The sequence below is a fragment of the Papaver somniferum genome, chromosome 11, assembly GCF_003573695.1.
Source record: "Papaver somniferum cultivar HN1 chromosome 11, ASM357369v1, whole genome shotgun sequence".
NCBI lineage: Eukaryota > Viridiplantae > Streptophyta > Magnoliopsida > Ranunculales > Papaveraceae > Papaver > Papaver somniferum.
In genome coordinates this window covers 3387657-3406268 of record NC_039368.1, presented here as the reverse complement: position 1 = coordinate 3406268, position 18612 = coordinate 3387657, and the positions used below count along the sequence as shown (strand labels likewise).

Sequence of the window (18612 nt, the reverse complement as noted above, 5' to 3'; positions counted from 1 at the left end):
TGTGTAACTCTAAGTGTGCAATAAATAAAAGGATACGGCTTAATTTAAAGCTAAGTTCTGTTGGTGCATTTGTCCCTTGTTTTGGCTTACTGTTTATGTATCAAACGGAGAGTGTATTGGGTTGGAAGTTTAAAAGATTTGTGCGCAGAAACTCTATTAAATATAGGCTGAATAGAGATTTAATCAAGAAGTTAAAGTATTGACTAAGTGCAATTTGACTGAAATTTTGTTGTAGAGCATAGTCTCCATAGTCAAGGTCGGTATTGCATTTGGATTCTGCGAACCTGTGACACCTACCATAATGCTTGACCTAATAGAATATTGTTATCAATCCCAAAGTCTGTCATGTTTCCATGTTTCAAAGAAAAAGAAAATCATTTTTTGTCCACGACGGCCTGCCTAATCTCAGCCTCTGCACACCAGTAATGCATTCATTCAGCAAACATCGCCACTGACAAACACTACCAATGCTACTATATTACAAATTTGGCAAAGTTTGTCTGCCGTAAATTTTACAGACCTACTACACCGATTTACAAGACAGACTGAGACTGTACATCACTGATTAACAAAATACTGATGTCACTTTCTCTGGCTCATAAAACTGCTCTTTTTATCACATCATAACCATGAAGTAAGTATTCAAACTCAGCTAAGAACTGACCCTAGAACAGGTTCACACCTAAATTTGTTTTTCTCAGTCACCTTTTCTTGAATAGCTTCTCGCTCGGACGAAATAGTTGCCTCAACTTCCCTTTTCTGAATTTTTACCTCTGAAAGTTCTGCATTTAGCTCGTCTTCTCTTGTTGAGAGGTGAACATATTTAACTTGCATTGCATCCAATACTTGTGAATGGCTTTCAACTTCTTTATCTATCTCAAATGAAGACCTCCAGTGGTTCCTAAGCCGATCGAGTCCTTCGCGAAGCCACTTAATATTAAACTCCAAGGCCTCAGCATCTTTGATGAATCCTTCCCATCTCTCCAGCACCGGTTCACTAAATTCAGAACCTCGCACATTTTCCATTGCCGAGATAATCTTCAATAAACTGGTCACACATGTGAGTAACATAGCATCATTGAACTTGATGACTTTTTTAGTCGCCATATGCCCATGTTTTTCATAGATCTTCTTATACAAAATTACATGCTCTTCTGGGATCTTGAAGTTGTCCACATATTCAAATCCTTCCACTCTCTCTTGGGATGATGCGCTTGCAAACCCTGGGGGGGAAGGAAAGACATCTATGGAAGCCAAAATATTTAACAAGGTAGAATCATTAGTCAAGCCTTTACAAGAGGACATTTTCATTGTAGCATCTGCAGATTCCTCAACGAGCTCACCCACTTCAAGTGATTCAATTCCCCTAGTTTCTGGTCCAGAACAAGATGACATATTCCCTATGCGTACATCCTTGTCATGCGAGTTCTTCACACTAGTGTGGAGGATAGGGATGGCAGGTATAGTCATTGGTTCTGATGAAGGAAAATGTTCAGGTTCATTATTACCAATTCCATTTCCTTTATAAGGGCGAGACTTTTCTGTACTTGTCTTTCTCTTTTTAGACGAAAAGACAGTTGCCTGTAAAACGTGGAAGTAGAATCAGATGTCTAAAAAGTACTTGAGGGATTTAGATACTAAAATTAAAAAGGCTGAGAAACAGTGAGAGAAAGGAGAAAAGACTACCCAATTACCATTTCTGGGACTTCATGAAAACCCTTCACCGTAGTATTGGTGTCTTTCTTCCTCGGAGAGTATTCTTTTCCGTGGTATTCGTGTCTTTCTTCCTCTATCCAGATAAAAGAACTTGACTGCAAAACAAAGTTGACAAGGTTGAAAACTAAGATTTTTTTTTTTATACAAAACCCTTCACCGTCCACATCCTCTTACCTCGGAGGTACCTTCCTCCAAGCCAAGCATTATTAACTGATCTCCATCACCTTTTTGCCACATTATATCCGAACGGGCATGAACCTGCAGAAATTAATAGGAAACAAAAGACCATGTCTCCAGGTGTACCGTATATACATAAAAGGGTGAAAATAAATTTAAAATTGTTTTAGGACATACATCATTATCTTCCAACGCCCCAATAATATGGGGGTATGGAGGAGATTTCGTGCATGATACACAAAGCATATGAGGCTGCCAGCCTTTACTTTCTATCTTTCGTCCACACAGATTAAGTAACCCAGGCATGATATCGAGAGCCCAAACCTACAACAACAATAAATGTTAAATCTAAAAAGATTGCTCAAAAGATAACACATTCACAAAAATCAACTGAGGTGACACTTACCATCAAGGCATGTGGAATTCCGACCACCTTGTACCACTGATATCTTTGTTGGCAGGTTTTCTACCAGCACCACTGATATCTTTGTTGGCATGATAGTGTAATCGTGTTCTTAATCTCCATTTCTTAATCCTATCAAATGTCACTTCTCCCCAAGGGTATTTGTTAAATTCCTCCAAGTTGTCAACTACATGCCAATAATCGTTGCTTACGGGATCTGTATCTTGATAACTCATTAAGAAGTTGTGCACAACCAAAAGTAGCGCAAATTTAACCCTGTCCAGAGAAGAGCAAGTAGAATTCTTTTTGAAGAGGAGAGCCTTCACTTTTGATGCACTTACATGATTTTGGTTGGGGAAATGGGTCCTCATCAGTGATGAGGGATTTGTGGAGTACACAAAAGCTTCCTCCGGTTTCTTGAAACTAAGCCCTGTAATCAAAGCAAATTCTGTCTTGCCAAAATGCAATATTTTTCTACCAACCTTAAAGTGCATTTCATCTGGTTTGTCATCCATGTGAATCTCTCTTGAGAGTAAGAAATGAACAATGGTGCCGCTGAACTTGGAATCTTCCGGCACGGAAAGTAGATGGCCAATTGCTGTGCCCTTAAATTTGGCTTTCTCATCAACGGACAGCCATTTCCGTATTTTGGCTAATAGCAGTAAGCTTGAGTAATTATTTAACTGCACATGCTTATTCCTAAACTCCGGAGGGTGAATATACCTGCTACAAAACCGCAAAAAAACAATCAGGAATCAGCCTGTATGCAATGTTCAATTGACGGAGACACATTGAAGATAAATTTTATAAGGCATGCAAATTTAGTGGTTATGCAGCAATTAACTTCACTCAATTACAGATTTCCAACTCGCCTGTAAATGTCATTAGCACCACTTTCAACTGCCACTTTTTCTGGAAGGCCTTTCCTTGGATCCATAAGTCGGAGTCTACAAACAAAAGTTGTGGGTTAGTTATGATCATTTACAAAGAAATACGAGAGACATATCTCTACATTAAGACTGAAATATTTAGTGCCAAGGCTTGTCTAGGCACTGCCTTCATAATCAAAAGTATGAAGGTTACATAATGAAAAGCCAACAACAGCATCCCACTGACATCTGTCCTCTTAAGTGGAACAAAACTAGATTCCTATGAGAAATTTCATCAAACAATGAACATGCATGCTAATTTCTCCACTGATTTCAACTTCACTTTAGAGAAATAGAGTTGAAATAGAAATGGCGCTGTAAGAATTACCTGATTTCAACAACACCATCAAAAGTAAATCGATTACGAGGAAGCCCTTAAATCTTTTTGTTCTTCAATGGAGATGGAGATTACATAGAGATCCACTGTGATTTCATGTCTGTCGGTCCGGTGAGTCATATTTACTTGAGTACTAGCAAGATATCTCACACGTGGCGTCAAAATGAACTCCCTCTCAAACGTGGCGTCAAAATGAACTTACTGCCTTCTCTCACACCATGTTCGTTTGGCAAAGATACGAATCTAGGCATCTCACAAGCTAGAATCAGGAGCCAGGCAATTAGAAGAGGACGTATTCATTGTAGCATCCACAGGTTCCTCAACAAGCACTTCAAGTGATTCAGTTCCCGTAGTTGTTGCTCCACAACAAGATGACATCTTTCTCTTTTTTGGATAAAAAGAATATGGAAGAGAATCAGATGTCTAAAAAGTCGGAAGGGTATAGACACAAAAATTGAAGAAAGTAGAAACAATTACCGTATCCGGGACTTCATGGTCTTGATTGCCATCTTCGGTCTCATAGAAAGAGTACCTGAGAGAAGATTCCCCCCCATGGTACTCGTGTCTTTCTTTCTCTGTCCGTATCTGGAACCAAGAAGTTATTTTACTGTTTTACTGCTTAGAATGAGGAGAAAAACACTTTATTCCTTCACTGTCCACAATCCTTTACCTCGGGGGAACCTTCCTCTAAGCCAAGCACTATTAACTTGCCACATTATATCGGAAAGGACATCAATCTGCAATTTATACCATTAAACATTACAAGTCTAGGTAACAAACCAACATGTCTCCAGGTGTATCGTCATTGATAAAAGAATGAACCAAAAATAAAATAAAATTAGGACATACATCGTTCACTTCCAATGTTTGAAAAAGAGGTGGATACTTGGGAGATTTCGTGCATGATACACAAAGCATATGAGGCTTCCAGCGTCTACTTTCTATCTTGCGTCCACACAGATTAAGCAGCCCAGGCATGATATCGAGAGCCCAAACCTACAAGAACAATAACATAAATGATACTCAATACAAAAAGATTACTCAAACATACGATAGCGTTCACACATCCACAAAATATCAACCGAAGTGCTACTTACGTGCAATTCCAACCACCTTGTAAGCAGGCTCCCCACCAGCACCACTGTTTTCTTTTTTGGCTTGATAAAGTAGGGGTGATCTAGATTTTGTAATTCTACCAAATGCTTCTTCACCCCAAGGGTACTTGTTAAATTCCTCCAAGTTGTCTACTAAATGCCAATAATTTATATTTATGGCATCTCCATCTGGACGGCCCATTAGGAAGCGGTGCACAACCAAAAGTAATGCCAATTTCACCCTGTCAAGAGAAGGGCAAGCAGAATTGTTTTTGGAGAGCGAGCCTTCACTTCTGATGCACTTACACAATCTTGGTTGGGGAAATGCTTCCTCATCAGGGATGAAGGATTGAGGGAAGATATAAAAGCTTTCCCAGATTTCTTGAAACTAAGCCCCGTAATCAATCAAATTCTGCCTTCCCAAAATGCAATATTTTTCCACCAACCTTAAAGTGCATTTCTTCCGGTTTATCATCCAATTGAATCTCCCTCGAAAGTAAGAAATGCACAATGGTGCTGCTGAACTTGGAAGCTGCCGGCACCGAAAGTAGATAGCCAATTGCTGTACCCTTAAATATGGCTTGCTCATCAACAGACAGCCAGTTCCGTACATTGGCTAGTAGCAGTAAGTTTGAGTAACATGTTAGTTTCCCGTTTTTATCCCTAAACTTCCGAGGGTGAATATACCTGCTAGCAATTGAGCGAGACGCATTTAAGTAAAAAAATTTGTAATGTATGCAATTGTACTGGTTACATAGCATGCGGTTACAAATTTCCAATTCACCTGTCATTGGCAGCTTCAACTGCCACTTTTTTACCAAGCCTTTTCCTTGGAGCCATATATATGTCGGTATCTACACACCCTAATTGGGGTTAGTACTAGTAGTGATTATTTGCAAAGAAAAATAAGAGATCTAATTGTACTGTGCATACTGAAATATAGAATGTTAACAAAGTGACACTGCTAAAAAGTTGTACAGCATGTTCAGTGGCCAAGCTTGTCTGGGCACTGCCTTGATCCCTTGCTGGTTGGGATTGCAGCGTCAACATGGCACCCAATTAAATAAGTGCGTAGTCATAAATTACAAAAAGTAGTGAGGATGCATAAAAAAACACATTGCACCAGAATTTTCATACCCATTCATATTCATATGCTCAATAGATGAAAAGAAATAAAATAGATTTAACATGCATGTTAATTTTCTCAACAATAACACCCATATTACTTCAATTAGACCATGAAGAAATAGAGCTACTCTAATTAAAAAACACCAGGAAATTACTTAATTAGCAAAGATCTACTTGATTTTCGGAGGTAATTAACAACAGAATCAATAAATCAATTTTCCAAACTGAAATTTCAATTTTTGAGTAGTTTGAATGGTACCTGAAGATGGGTTAGTACTGAAAATCTGAAACTGACTTGACTAAAATTACCTGAAAGCTGCCACTGTGTGATTAAGTATTTGCTCGCTGAGTCGTATTAGATGACTTGACTTTAACTTTTTATCTCGCAAGAAAATGTTGGCTCGTCACTCAAAATATGCTTTAGTGACTCAGAAGTTGCGATGTAACCTGAAAATTACACGGTTGAGACACAAACTATTTTGATCAAATTTCATTCAGAAAGCCGATCATATTTGACAAAATTGATCGGGAGACACTCTTTCAACGGAAACTACAGACACCCATTTACAAGAAAGACAGACTATATACATCATTGAACAAGTATGAAAATTCAGCTAAGCACTAATCCTACAACAGATTCATTCTGAAATGTGATTTTCTCAGTCAGCCTTTATGCATAGCTTTTCTCTCTGATGAAATTGTCGCTTCAACTTTCCTTTTCTGAATTTTTACTTCTAAAATTTGAGCATCAAGTTGGTCTTCTCTTGTGGATAGGCAATCATATCTGACCTGCATTGCATTCAATACTTGTACGTGGCTTTCAACTTCTTTATCTATCACCAATGAAGACCTCCAATGGTTACTAAGTTGTCTGAATCCTTCACGAAGCCACTTAATATTGAACTCCAAGGCCTCAGCATCTTTGATGAGTCCTTCCCATCTATCCAGCAACGCTTCACTCAGTTCTGAACCTCGCACATTTTCCATTGCCGGGATAATCTTCAATAAACTGGTAACACATGTGAGTAACATAGCATCATTGAACTTGATGACTTTTTTTGTCGCCATATGCCCATGCTTTTCATAGATCTTCTTATATAAAGTTACATGCTCTTCTAGGATGTTGAAGTTGTCCACAAATTCAAATCCTTCCACTCTCTCTTGGGTTGAAGCACTTGTAAACCCTGTGGGGGAAGGAAAGACATCAATGGAAGTCAAAATATTTAACAAGGTAGAATCAGTAGTCAGGCCCTTAGAAGAGGACGTATTCATTCTAGCATCCGCAGATTCCTCAACGAGCACACCCACTTCAGGTGATTCAATTCCCCTAGTTTCTGCTCCAGAACAAGAGATATTCACTATGGGTGCATCCTCACATGGAAAGAGTCCCTCAGAGAAGATTCTCCCCCACGGTATTCATGTCTTTCTTCCACTCTCCGGATAAAAGAAGTTGACTGCAAAAAAAAAAGGTAGAAAATCAAGAATTTGCTTTATACTGCTGTTACAAGGAGATAAACACTTTACAAAACCCTTCGCTGTTCACATCCTCTACCTCGGGGTACCTTCCTCTAATCCGAGCACTATTAACTGATTTGCATCACCCTTTTGCCACATTATATCTGAACGGACATGAACCTGCAAAAATAATAGAAAACAAACAACCATGTCTCAAAGCGTACCATATATACATAAAAAGAGTGAAAAAATAAAATTCCAAATTTTAGGAGGTACATCATTCAGTTCCAATGCTCGAATAATATGGGGGTATGGAGGAGATTTCTTGCACAATACACGAAGCATATGAGGTTGCCAGCCTTCACTTTCTATCTTTCGTCCACACAGATTAAGCATCCCAGGCATAATATCGAGATAATATCGAGAGCCTAAACCTGAACCAATAATAACATAAATGATACATTAATCCAAAAGGATCACTCAAAAGATTACACATCCACAAAAATCAACTGAAGTGCGACTTACCCACAACGCATGTGGAATTCCGACAACCTTGTAAGCAGGTTTTCCACCAGCACCACTGTTGTTTTTGTTGCCTTGATAAAGCAGTGGTAATCTAAATTTTGTAACTCTATCAAATGTTATTTCTCCCCATGGGTACTTGTTAAATTCGTCCAAGTCGTCAACTAAATGTCAATAATCGATGTTTATGCCATCTCTATCTTCACGGCCCATTAGGAAGTTGTGCACAACCAAAAGTAATGCAAGTTTAACCCTGTCTATAGAAGGGCAACTAGAATTCTTTTTGAAGAGGAGAGCCTTAACTTTTGATGCACTTACAAAATTATGGTTGGGGAAATGGGTCCTCATCAGGGATGGTAGATTTGCGGAATACACAAAAGCTTTCTCGGGTTTCTTGAAACTAAGCCCTGTAATCAAAGCAAAAATGCAATAATTTTCCACCAACCTTAAAGTGCATTTCATCTGGTTTGTCATCCATGTGAATCTCCCTCGAAAGTAGGAAATGCACAATGGTGCCGCTGAACTTGGAATCTTCCGGCATGGAAAGTAGATGGCCGATTTGAGTTCCGGAGGGTGAATATACCTGCTACAAAATTATCTTTTTTGAGTTCCTTTGAATGTAAAATTGAGGGAGATACAGATAAGATAATATTTGTAATGCATGCAAATTTAGGGGCTTATGCAGCAATTCACTTCACTCAATTAAAAATTTCTTTCACCTGTCAATGTCCTAAGCTCCTTCAACTACTACCTTTTTATGAAGGCTTTTCCTTCGATCCATAAGTTGGAGTCTGCAAACAATAATTGTGGGTTACTAATGATCATTGCAAAGAAAAATGAACACCATACTTTAAGAGTGAAATATTTAGGGCCAAGCCTTGTCTGCGCGCTGACTTCATATGTACTCAAAGTATGAATTCCTTTCATAATTGATATCCCCAGAGATACAATGACAAGCCAACAACAGAACAGAATCCCATTAAAACCCGCCCTCTAAGTGGAATAAACTAGATTCTTATGAGGAATTTCGTCAAAAAATTAACACGCCAAACAATAAATAAGGAATTTTAATGCATGCAATTTTAGGGGTTCCACAGCGATTACAAATTCCCAATTCACCTGTCAACTGCAACTTTTTTACGAAGCCTTTTCCTTGGAGCCATACGTTGGAGGAATCCACATACCGTAATTGTGGGTTAGTTATGATTATTTGCAATGAAAAATAAGAGATATATCTCTACTGAAAGTATGAGTCTCTTGCTGGTCGTGATGGCACCCAATCAACAATATTGGATGGTGAGGATGCTCAATTGATCAAAAAATCAGCAACAAGCCAACAACATATACAACAAAACGCATTCACCAGAGTTTTCTAACCCACTCTTGCTTTTGATAAGAAAAAAAAACAATTCACTGAAGGAAATCGTTAACATGCATGTCAATTTTCTCAACAATGACACTCATATCACTCCATTGATCATTTAAATTATGAAGAAAATACAGATGAAGCTAGAGGAACGGCTGTAAACTCGAGTTATTTACAAAACACCAAAAAATCAACAAACACCAAGATTTACTTGATTTCGGATTTCCCAATTGAAATTTCAGTTTTTTAGGAGTTTGGATGGTACCTGAAGAGTGACTTGACCTTTGAGTTCGATCTCCTTGTTCTTCAATGAAGAGAGTTTTGATTACTTTCAATTGAGAGAGAGTTCAGAAGTGCAGTTTAGAGACTTCAGAGTTATAGAGAATAATAATACACTTGTCACCTAAAAGCTGCCACAATAATTAAATATTTGTTAGCTCGTGACTCAAAATATGCTTAGTGATTCAGAAATTACGATGTAAGCAGAAAATTACACGGTTGACACAAAAATTATTTTGCAATTTGGGTCACTAGCAAAAGAATTGTCATGCAACCAAATTTTCCGTGTTATGGATAGAGGGAAACCATCTTCCACCCGAAAGAGAGAGTGAAAGTCTTCACTATACGGCAACCGGTTTACAGCTAAAAACTACTGACACCCATTTACAAGACAGACAGACTGTACATCATTAACTAACCATTGAGCAAGTATAAAGATTCAGCTAAGCACAATTCCTAGAACAGGTTCACACCCTAATTTGTTTTTCTTAGTCACCTTTTCTTGAATAGCGTCTCGCTCAGATGAAATAGTCGCCTCAGCTTTCCTTTTCTGAACTTTTACCTCTAAAAGTTCAGCATTAAGTTCGTCTTCTCTTGTCGATAGGCAGTCATATTTGACCTGCATTGCATCCAATACATCTGCATGGATTTCAACTTCTCTATCTATCCCGAACGAAGACCTCCAGTGGTTCTTAATTCGATGGAATCCTTCACGAAGCCACTCAATATTGAATTCCAAAGTGTCGGCATCTTTGATAAACCCTTCCCATCTATCCAGCAGTGCTTCACTCAATTCTGAACCTCGTACATTTTCCATTGCCGAGATGATCTTCAATAAACTGGTAACACATGTGAGTAACATATCATCATTGAACTTGATGACTTTTTTGGTCGCCATATGCCCATGTTTTTCATAAATCTTCTTATACAAAATTACATGCTCTTCTAGGATCTTGAAGTCGTCAACAAGTTGGAATCCTTCCACTCTCTCTGGAGCTGAAGCCCTTGTAAACCCTGGTGGGGAAGGAATAACATTTATGGAAGTCGAAATATTTAATAAGGTAGAATCACGAGTCAGGCCCTTAGAAGAGGACGTATCCATTGTAGCATCCACAGGATCTTCAACAAGCTCAACCACTTCAAGCGATTCGATTCCCGTAGTTTTCGCTTGAGAACAAGATGACATATTCCCTTTGGGTACATCCCTGCCGTGAGAGTCCTTCACACCATGGTAGCCGTGTCTTTCTTTCTCTGTCCGGAAAGAAGAACTTAACTGCAAATTTTTTTTTAAAGGTTGAAAACAAAAAATTTAGTTTCGGTTATACTGATTTTAATAGGGATAAAAATAATTTACAGAAACTTTCGCCATCCACAACCTCAACCTCTATCTCCGGGGTACCTTCCTCTAAGCCAAGCACTATTAACTGATTTGCATCACCCTTTTGCCACATTATATCTGAGCGGACATGAACCTGCAATTTTATGTCATTAAACATTACAAATCTAGGAAACAAACGGTTCTATATATAAGAGAATGTGCAAAAAGAGTAACAAAGTTTAGGACATACATCATTCATTTCCAATGTTCGAAGAGAGGGATACTTGGGAGATTGTGTGCATAATACGCAAAGCATATGTGGTAGCCAGCCTATACTTTCAATCTTTCGTCCACACAGATTAAGCAGCCCAGGCATGATATCAAGAGCCCAAACCTACAACAAAAATAACACAAAGACACATCAATCCAAAAAAATTACTCAAACGATAGCGTTGACACATCCACAAAATATCAACCGAAGTGCCACTTACTGATAAGGCATGGGCAATTCCGACAACCTTGTACTTCGTTTCCCCACCAACACCACTGTTCTCTTTGTTGGCTTGATAAAGTAGTGGTGATCTAAATTTTGTTAATCTACCAAATGTTGCTTCGCCCCAAGGGTACTTGTTAAATTCCTCCAAGTCGTCAACCAAATGCCAGTAACTGATGTTTATGGCATCTCTATCTGGACAGCCCATTAAGAAGCGATGAACAACCAAAAGTAACGCCAATTTCACTCTGTCAAGAGATGGGCAGGTGGAATTCTTTTTGAAGAGGAGAGCCTTCACTTCTAATCCAGTTACACGATATTGGTTGGGGAAATGGGTCCACATCAGGGATGAGGATTTGGGCGGAGGTACAAAATCTTTCTCCGGTTTCTTGAAACTAAGCCCTGTAACCAAAGCAAATTCTCTCTTGCCAAAATGCAATATTTTTCCACCAACCTTAAAGTGCATTTCATCTGGTTTATCATCCACGTGAATTTCCCTTGAAAGTAAGAAATGCAAAATGGTGCCACTGTACTTCGACTCTGCTGGTACTGAAAGTAGATGGCCAATTGCTGTGCCCTTAAATATTGCTTGCTGATCAACGGACAGCCAGTCACGTACTTCGGCTAATTGGAGTAAGCTTGAGTAAATTGTTATTTTCACATTTCCATCCCTAAACTTTGGAGGGTGAATATACCTGATACAAACCACAAAAACAGTAAAATTGAACGCATGCAAATTTAGGGCTTGTATAGAAATTCACTTCACTCAATTACAAATTTACAATTTACCCGTCAATGCTGTCATTAAAAGTTTTAACTGCCTCTTCTTTAGGAAGCCTTTTCCTTGGACCCATAAGTTGGAATCTACAAACAATAATTGTGTGTTAGTAATGATCCTTCCCAAAGGAAAATGACAGATATAACCAGTTTGTCTGAGCCCTGCCTTCACACTCAAAGTATAAGCCACTTGCTGGTTAGGAATGCAGTGTCCCAGGGTCTCATTGCAAAGGAGGGTCCTAGGAAAATTCACGAAATGGGCCCTATATTATGAGGCTAAATTTATTTATTTTTGGAGAAGATATATACCAAGCAAGCCTTGGCTCGAATCTCAAGGAATGGTATGTTGAACGAAAACTTCTCCATTGCACTATGATTCCACAGCGTTAATGAAATGCATTTTTCTTGAATCTTTATATTTAGCTAAAATGCATATGTTTTTCTTAATTTTTGGGTTTAGACGGCTGCCTAGTCCCTTAGTCGACCAACATGGTACCCAATCCAACTAAAAGCATAACAAGTGACAACTACAAAACCATTGCACCACTTTGAAAATTGCGATTGCAGTGTCATCACCAAAAGACCAGAAATGTACAAAAAGAAACATTATAACTTACAAGGAAAGCATAGTGTATAACTTACAAAACATCAACAACATCGAATAGCAAGGATGCTCAACTTATCAAGAAGTTCGTTAAGTTTTTAATGAAACTAGCCCAAAGAACCAAAGCTAGTGCTTTTGTTTATGAAGCCTTTCATCGATCACCCTGCAACAACCTAACCAGAAAACCACATTTGAACAGACAGAGTTTTTAAACCCGATTCAATTGCAAGGACCCAACGGGTTTTGATCAATTTCCTTTTGCTTATAATTAGAAAAGAAAAAACATCGAATCCCAACCATTTCATAGTTCATATCCCCCGAGAGACACAATGTTAAGCCATTGCAACAACAAAAGTCCCATTCAAACTCGTCCTCCATGTGGAACAAACTTAATTCCTATAAGAAATTTCATCAATCAGGTAACATGCATGTTAATTTTCTCGAAAGGTCTTGGGAATGGCTGCTGTAAACCCTAGTTACAAACACTAGTTTTAACACATAAAGGATTACTGTACTTGATTTCGGAGGTAACAACATCACCATCATATTTCCGAACTGAAATTTCAGTTTTTAAGGATTTTGAATCCTACTTACCTGAAGATGGGGTTAGAGAAATGTGAAACCACTTGATCCAAATTGCTTGATATGGTGAGGCTTTTGATCTCTTTGTTCTTCGATGGAGAGAGTTATGATAAGTTAACTGACAGAGAGTTAAAGAAGTAGTAGAGTTAGAGAGGGTACACTTGTCACCTATAAACTGCCACTTGCCCGTAAGAGAAAACTCCACGGCATTATGGCTTTATCTATGGTGCAAACTGCAAAAATCATCAGGTCAAACATGGTCAACGAAAGATGTTTTTCATTTATTTTTTTTTGTTTTGATTTCAGCACACTACCAATGCTACTATATACAAATTTGGCAAGTTGTCAAACACCCATTTACAAGACAGACAGACTGTACATCCTTTCATCGGATCATAGTAATCTCTGAGTAAGTAAGCATACAAATTCAACTAAGCACTATTCCTGCAACACATTCTTTCTGTAATTTGATTTTCTGACTCAGGTTTTCTTGAATAGCTTTTCGCTCAGATGAAATCGTCGCTTCAGCTTTCCTTTTCTGAATTTTTACCTCTGAAAGTTCAGCATTAAGCTCGCCTTCTCTTGTCGTTAGGCAATCATATTTGGCCTGCATTGCATCTAATACTTCTGCATGGCTTTCAACTTCTCTATCTATCCCAAATGAAGACCTCCAATGGTTCTTAAGTCGATTGAGTCCTTCACGAAGCCACTTAATATTGAATTCCAAGGTCTCGGCGTCTTTGATGAATCCTTCCCATCTCTCCAGCAAAGCTTCGCTCAATTCTGAACCACGCACATATTCCATTGCCGAGATGACCTTCAATAAACTGGCAACACATGTGAGAAGCATATCATCATTGAACTTGACGATTTTTTTAGTCGCCATATGCCCATGCTTTTTATAGATCTTCTTGTACAAAATTACATACTCTTCTGGGATCTTGATGTTGTCCACATATTCAAACCCTTCCACTCTCTCTTGAGCTGCAGTCCTTGTAAATCCTGGGGGGTAAGGAATGACATCTATCGAAGTCAAAATATTCAACAAGGTGGAATCGGTAGTCGGTAGGCCCTTAAAGGAGGATATATTCGTTGTAGCATCCGCAGGCCCCTCAACAAGCTCACCCACTTCAAGTGATTCAGCTCCCGTAGTTTCTGCTCCAGAAGAAGATGACATATTCCCTGTAGTTTTCGCTTCAGAGCAAGATAATATATTTTCTTTGGATACATCCTTGCCACGCGAGTCCTTCCCACTACTGTCGAGTACATCATTCTCATTCTCTTTTGCCACGGATTCCTGGAGGATGCGGTTGGCAGGCCTTATAGGTTCTGATGAAGCCATATGTTCAGATTCATAATTACAAATGCCATTTCCTTCACAAGGGAGAGATTCTTCCGCACTGATCTTTCTCTTTTTGGACAGCGAGGCAGAAGCCTATAAAATGTGGAAGAGAATCAGATGTTTAAAGTGGAAAGGTATGAATAAAAGAAAATCAAAATGGTGAGAAACGGCTACACAGTTATTTATAGTATGTTCAACATTAGCAGTACTCCAGATTGATCGATTATATTGTAGGCAAATGATATAGGAAAAATAATCCAATGGGAAGATATCTGAAGTATATGCTACCAGATCCACCAAACAGCGAGCCGCATCTCTATCTGGAGACGACTCCCAATCTGTCTGGAGGATAGGGACGGCAGGTATAGTTACATGTTCTGATGAAGGAAGATGTTCAGGTTCATAATTACTAATTCTCTTTTCTTCACCAGGGCGAGACTCTTCTGTACTTATCTTTCTCTTTTTGGAAAGAAACTCGGGAGCCTGTAAATGTGGAAGAAGAATCAGATATCTGAAAATTTGGTAGGATATAAAAAGGGGAGAGACACGAAGAGAAAGTAGAATCGACTACACTATTACCAGTTCTGGGACTTCATGGCCTTGATTACTGTCTTCCTTCTCATGGAAAGAGTCCCTCAGAGACGATTCTTCCACATGGTGTTCATGTCTTTCTTTCTCTGTCTGGATAGAAGAACTTGACTGTGAAAAAAAGTTGACAAGGTTAAAACCAAGAATTTATTTTTCTGTTATACTGCTTATGACAAGGAGTAAAACATTTTATAAAACCCTTCCTGTCCACATCCTCTACCTCGGGGGTACCTTCTCCTAACCCAAGCATTATTAACTGATTACCATCACCCTTTTGCCACATCATATCTGAACAGACATGAACCTGCAATTTTATGTTACTAAAAATTACAAATATAGGAAACAAACAACAATGTCTCCAGGTGTATCGTGTATACATATGGACAAAAAGAAATTCTTTTTAGGACATACATCATTCACGCCCAATATTTGAATAAGAGAGGGGTAGAAAGGAGATTTCGTGCATAATACACAAAGCATATGAGGCTGCCAGCTTCTACTCTCTATCTTTCGTCCACACAGATTAAGCAGCCCAGGCATGATAGCGAGAGCCCAAACCTACAATAATAATAACAAAAATGATCCAGTACATCAATGCAAAAAGATTAATCAATTGATAACGTCTACGTATCCACAAAATATCAACCGAAGTGCCACTTACCACCAAGGCATGTGCAATTCCAACCACCGTATAACTCGGTTCCCCACCAGCACCACTGTTCTCTTTGTTGGCTTGATAAATTAGTGGTAATCTAAATTTCGTAATCCTAGGAAATGTTACTTCACCCCAAGGGTACTTGTTAAATTCCTCCAAGTCGTCAACTAAATGCCAATAACTAATGTTTATGGCTTGTCTATATTGACGGCTCATTAGGAAATTGTGTACAACCAAAAGTAATGCCAACTTCACCCTGTCTAGAGAAGGGCAAGCAGAATTGTTTTTGGAGAGGAGAGCCTTCACTTCTGATGCACTTACACGATCTTGGTAGGGGAAATGCTTCTTCATCAGGGCTGAAGGATTGAGGGACGATATAAAATCTTTCCCGGATTTTTTGAAACTAAGCCCTGTAATCAAAGAAAATTCTCTCTTGCCAAAATGCAATACTTTTCCACCAACCTTAAAGTGCATTTCATCTGGTTTATCATCCAATTGAATCTCCCTCGAAAGTAAGAAATGCACTATGGTGCCGCTAAACTTGGAATCATCCGGCACTGAAAGTAGATGGCCAATTGCTGTACCCTTAAATATGGCTTGCTCATCAACAGACAGCAGGTCCCGTACTTCGGCTAGTAGCAGCAAGCTTGAGTGATTTATTACTGTCGCACTTTTATCCCTAAACTTCTGAGGGTGAATATAACTGCTATAAATTGCAAAAAAAAAATAACAGCTGCACATTAGCCTTTCCCGAGTACTTCGAATATAAAATTAATGGAGAGACATTTAAGATACATTTAAGATATAATTTGTAATGCATGCAAATTTTGAGGTTATACAGCAATTCACTTCACTCGATTACAAATTCCCAGTTCACCTGTCAATGTCATTAGCACCTTCAACTGCCACTTTTTTGCGAAGGCTTTTCCTTCGATTCATAAGTTGGAGTCTACAAACAATAATTGTGGGTTAGTAATGATCACTTGCAAAGAAAATTGAGATATACATAACTCTACAACGTCAAGAGTGAAATATTGAATCCTAAAAACAAAGTGACAAGGTAAATAACCATTACAGCATATGTTTAGTGTCCAAGGCTTGTCTTGGCACTGCTTCATACTCAGAAGTATGAATCCCTTGCTGTTGGGATGGCAATGTCATCACCAAAGTCCGGATATGTATAATAAACATTTTCAGGAAGCATAATATAACTTACAATGAAAGGAGAGTGTACAATTAATTACAAAACATGGACAACAATGGATGGTGAGGATGCCCAATTGATAATGCATGCATATTTTGGGGTATACAGAAATTCACTTCACATGATCACAAATTCCCAACTCACCTGTCAATGTCATTAGCACCTTCAGCTGCCACTTTCTTACGAAGGATTTTCCTTCGATCCATAAGTTGGAGTCTACAAACAATAATTGTGGGTTAGTAATGATCATTTGCAAAGAAAATGGAGAGATACGTACTACAACATCAAGCGCGAAATATTGAATCTAAATAACAAAATGACAACGCTAAGTTACTAATTCAGCTTGTTTAACGGCCAAGGCTTGTCTAGTAATGCCTTCCTCAAACCCAAAAGTATGAAACCCTTGCTCGTTGGGATGGCAGTGTCATCACCAAAAGACAGGATATGTATAATAACTGATCATGAAGTTGGTCAAGTTTTGAATGTCACAAAGGCAAAAGCTAGTGCTTTAGTTTATAAAGCCTTTCATCACTCACCCTGCACATATTACTATGAGAAATTTCATCAATCAGCTAACATGCATGTTAATTTTCTCAACAATAACAATCATATTACTCCACTGATTTCAACTACAATATAAAGATAGTAGAGTTGAAAGAGGAAAGGTCTTGGGGATGGCTGCTGTAAACCCTAGTTACAAACATTAGTTTTAACACATAAAAGGACTCTGTACTTGATTTCGGAGGTAACAACAACAACAACAACATCGATAAATCGATTTTCCCAGCTGAAATTTCAGTTTTTGTAGAGTTGGAATCGTACCTGAAGATGGGGTTAGAGAAATGTAAAACCACTTAGACCCAAATTATGGAGATGAGACTTCTGATCTCGCTGAAGATGGGGAGATTTTTGATTAGTTAATTGAGAGAGAGTTCAGCAGTAGAGTTAAAAAGGTTCAAATAATACACTTGTCACCTATAAACTGCCACCTGACCGTAAAAGAAATCTCCAAAGGCGGTGCTTTCTCTTGCCTAGCTCTGTGCCGCTTCATTGTATCACTAAAAATTCTTTGTGTAGCCACGTTTTTTTCTGTGCTGCGTTCAATGGCACTCAGCAAGGGATGCAGTGTTAGCAATGGGTTCATCATCACCTTTCGTTTGGCTATATTGTTTTCATCCCTTTTGTGTAACAAAAATTCTGAATGTAACGAGAGAGTTTAGATAAAACCAAGGGTACATTATTTATATGTCTTTATTTTTGAATCCCAATAAATATCCTGGTTAAATTGGGGTCTATGTCATTTAATTGGGGCCTATGGATTTCTTCATCACCGAATAGAAATGATAAGGGGTATCTAAAAGATCATAAAATTACTAAGTTAACCCTTAAAGAAACCTTAATTATTCTAACACAAATACAAACACTAAATCATAACTTAATTAACAAATCCTAACCAATCAAAACTCATTTTATTTTTCAATCTCCATCAAAATTAAAACTAAATCCTAATCAATCACAAACAACAATTAAAATCTAATTTCTTTTTATTAAATAATAAGAAAACCCAAAATCAGACAATTCAAGTGATTGAGTTAAAATCCCCTTTAAACCATTCCATCTAAGAGATACTCTACAATGATTTA

General features: G+C 38.3%; 3 protein-coding genes and 1 long non-coding RNA gene across 4 annotated transcripts; all 4 read right to left on the bottom strand.

Annotated features, from left to right (window-relative positions):
• Positions 1–532: 532 nt before the first annotated feature.
• On the bottom strand, positions 533–7802 carry LOC113321686. Its single transcript, XM_026569593.1, has 6 exons — positions 7792–7802; positions 2300–2326; positions 2071–2217; positions 1891–1974; positions 1695–1811; positions 533–1581 (listed from the first exon to the last, which is right to left on the bottom strand). Exons 2-6 carry the CDS (start codon positions 2300–2302, stop codon positions 649–651), a joined length of 1284 nt encoding a protein of 427 aa, XP_026425378.1. The 5' UTR covers positions 2303–2326; positions 7792–7802; the 3' UTR covers positions 533–648.
• Positions 7040–7609, bottom strand: LOC113321687. Its single transcript, XR_003346837.1, has 3 exons — positions 7516–7609; positions 7337–7419; positions 7040–7238 (listed from the first exon to the last, which is right to left on the bottom strand). It is a non-coding gene; the product is annotated as an uncharacterized LOC113321687 (long non-coding RNA).
• Positions 7803–9845: 2043 nt separating the features above from the next.
• LOC113323945 lies at positions 9846–13353 on the bottom strand. Its single transcript, XM_026572290.1, has 6 exons — positions 13193–13353; positions 12007–12081; positions 11216–11912; positions 10975–11118; positions 10783–10878; positions 9846–10679 (listed from the first exon to the last, which is right to left on the bottom strand). Exons 2-6 carry the CDS (start codon positions 12069–12071, stop codon positions 9846–9848), a joined length of 1836 nt encoding a protein of 611 aa, XP_026428075.1. The 5' UTR covers positions 12072–12081; positions 13193–13353.
• A 183-nt stretch (positions 13354–13536) lies between these two features.
• LOC113320223 lies at positions 13537–18055 on the bottom strand. Its single transcript, XM_026568156.1, has 11 exons — positions 17945–18055; positions 17792–17851; positions 17114–17185; positions 16643–16714; positions 15772–16471; positions 15522–15668; positions 15331–15414; positions 15102–15221; positions 14811–15005; positions 14110–14615; positions 13537–14007 (listed from the first exon to the last, which is right to left on the bottom strand). The coding sequence occupies exons 3-11, from the start codon at positions 17173–17175 to the stop codon at positions 13608–13610; spliced, it is 2286 nt and encodes a 761-aa protein (XP_026423941.1). The 5' UTR covers positions 17176–17185; positions 17792–17851; positions 17945–18055; the 3' UTR covers positions 13537–13607.
• Between the last annotated feature and the right edge of the window lie 557 nt (positions 18056–18612).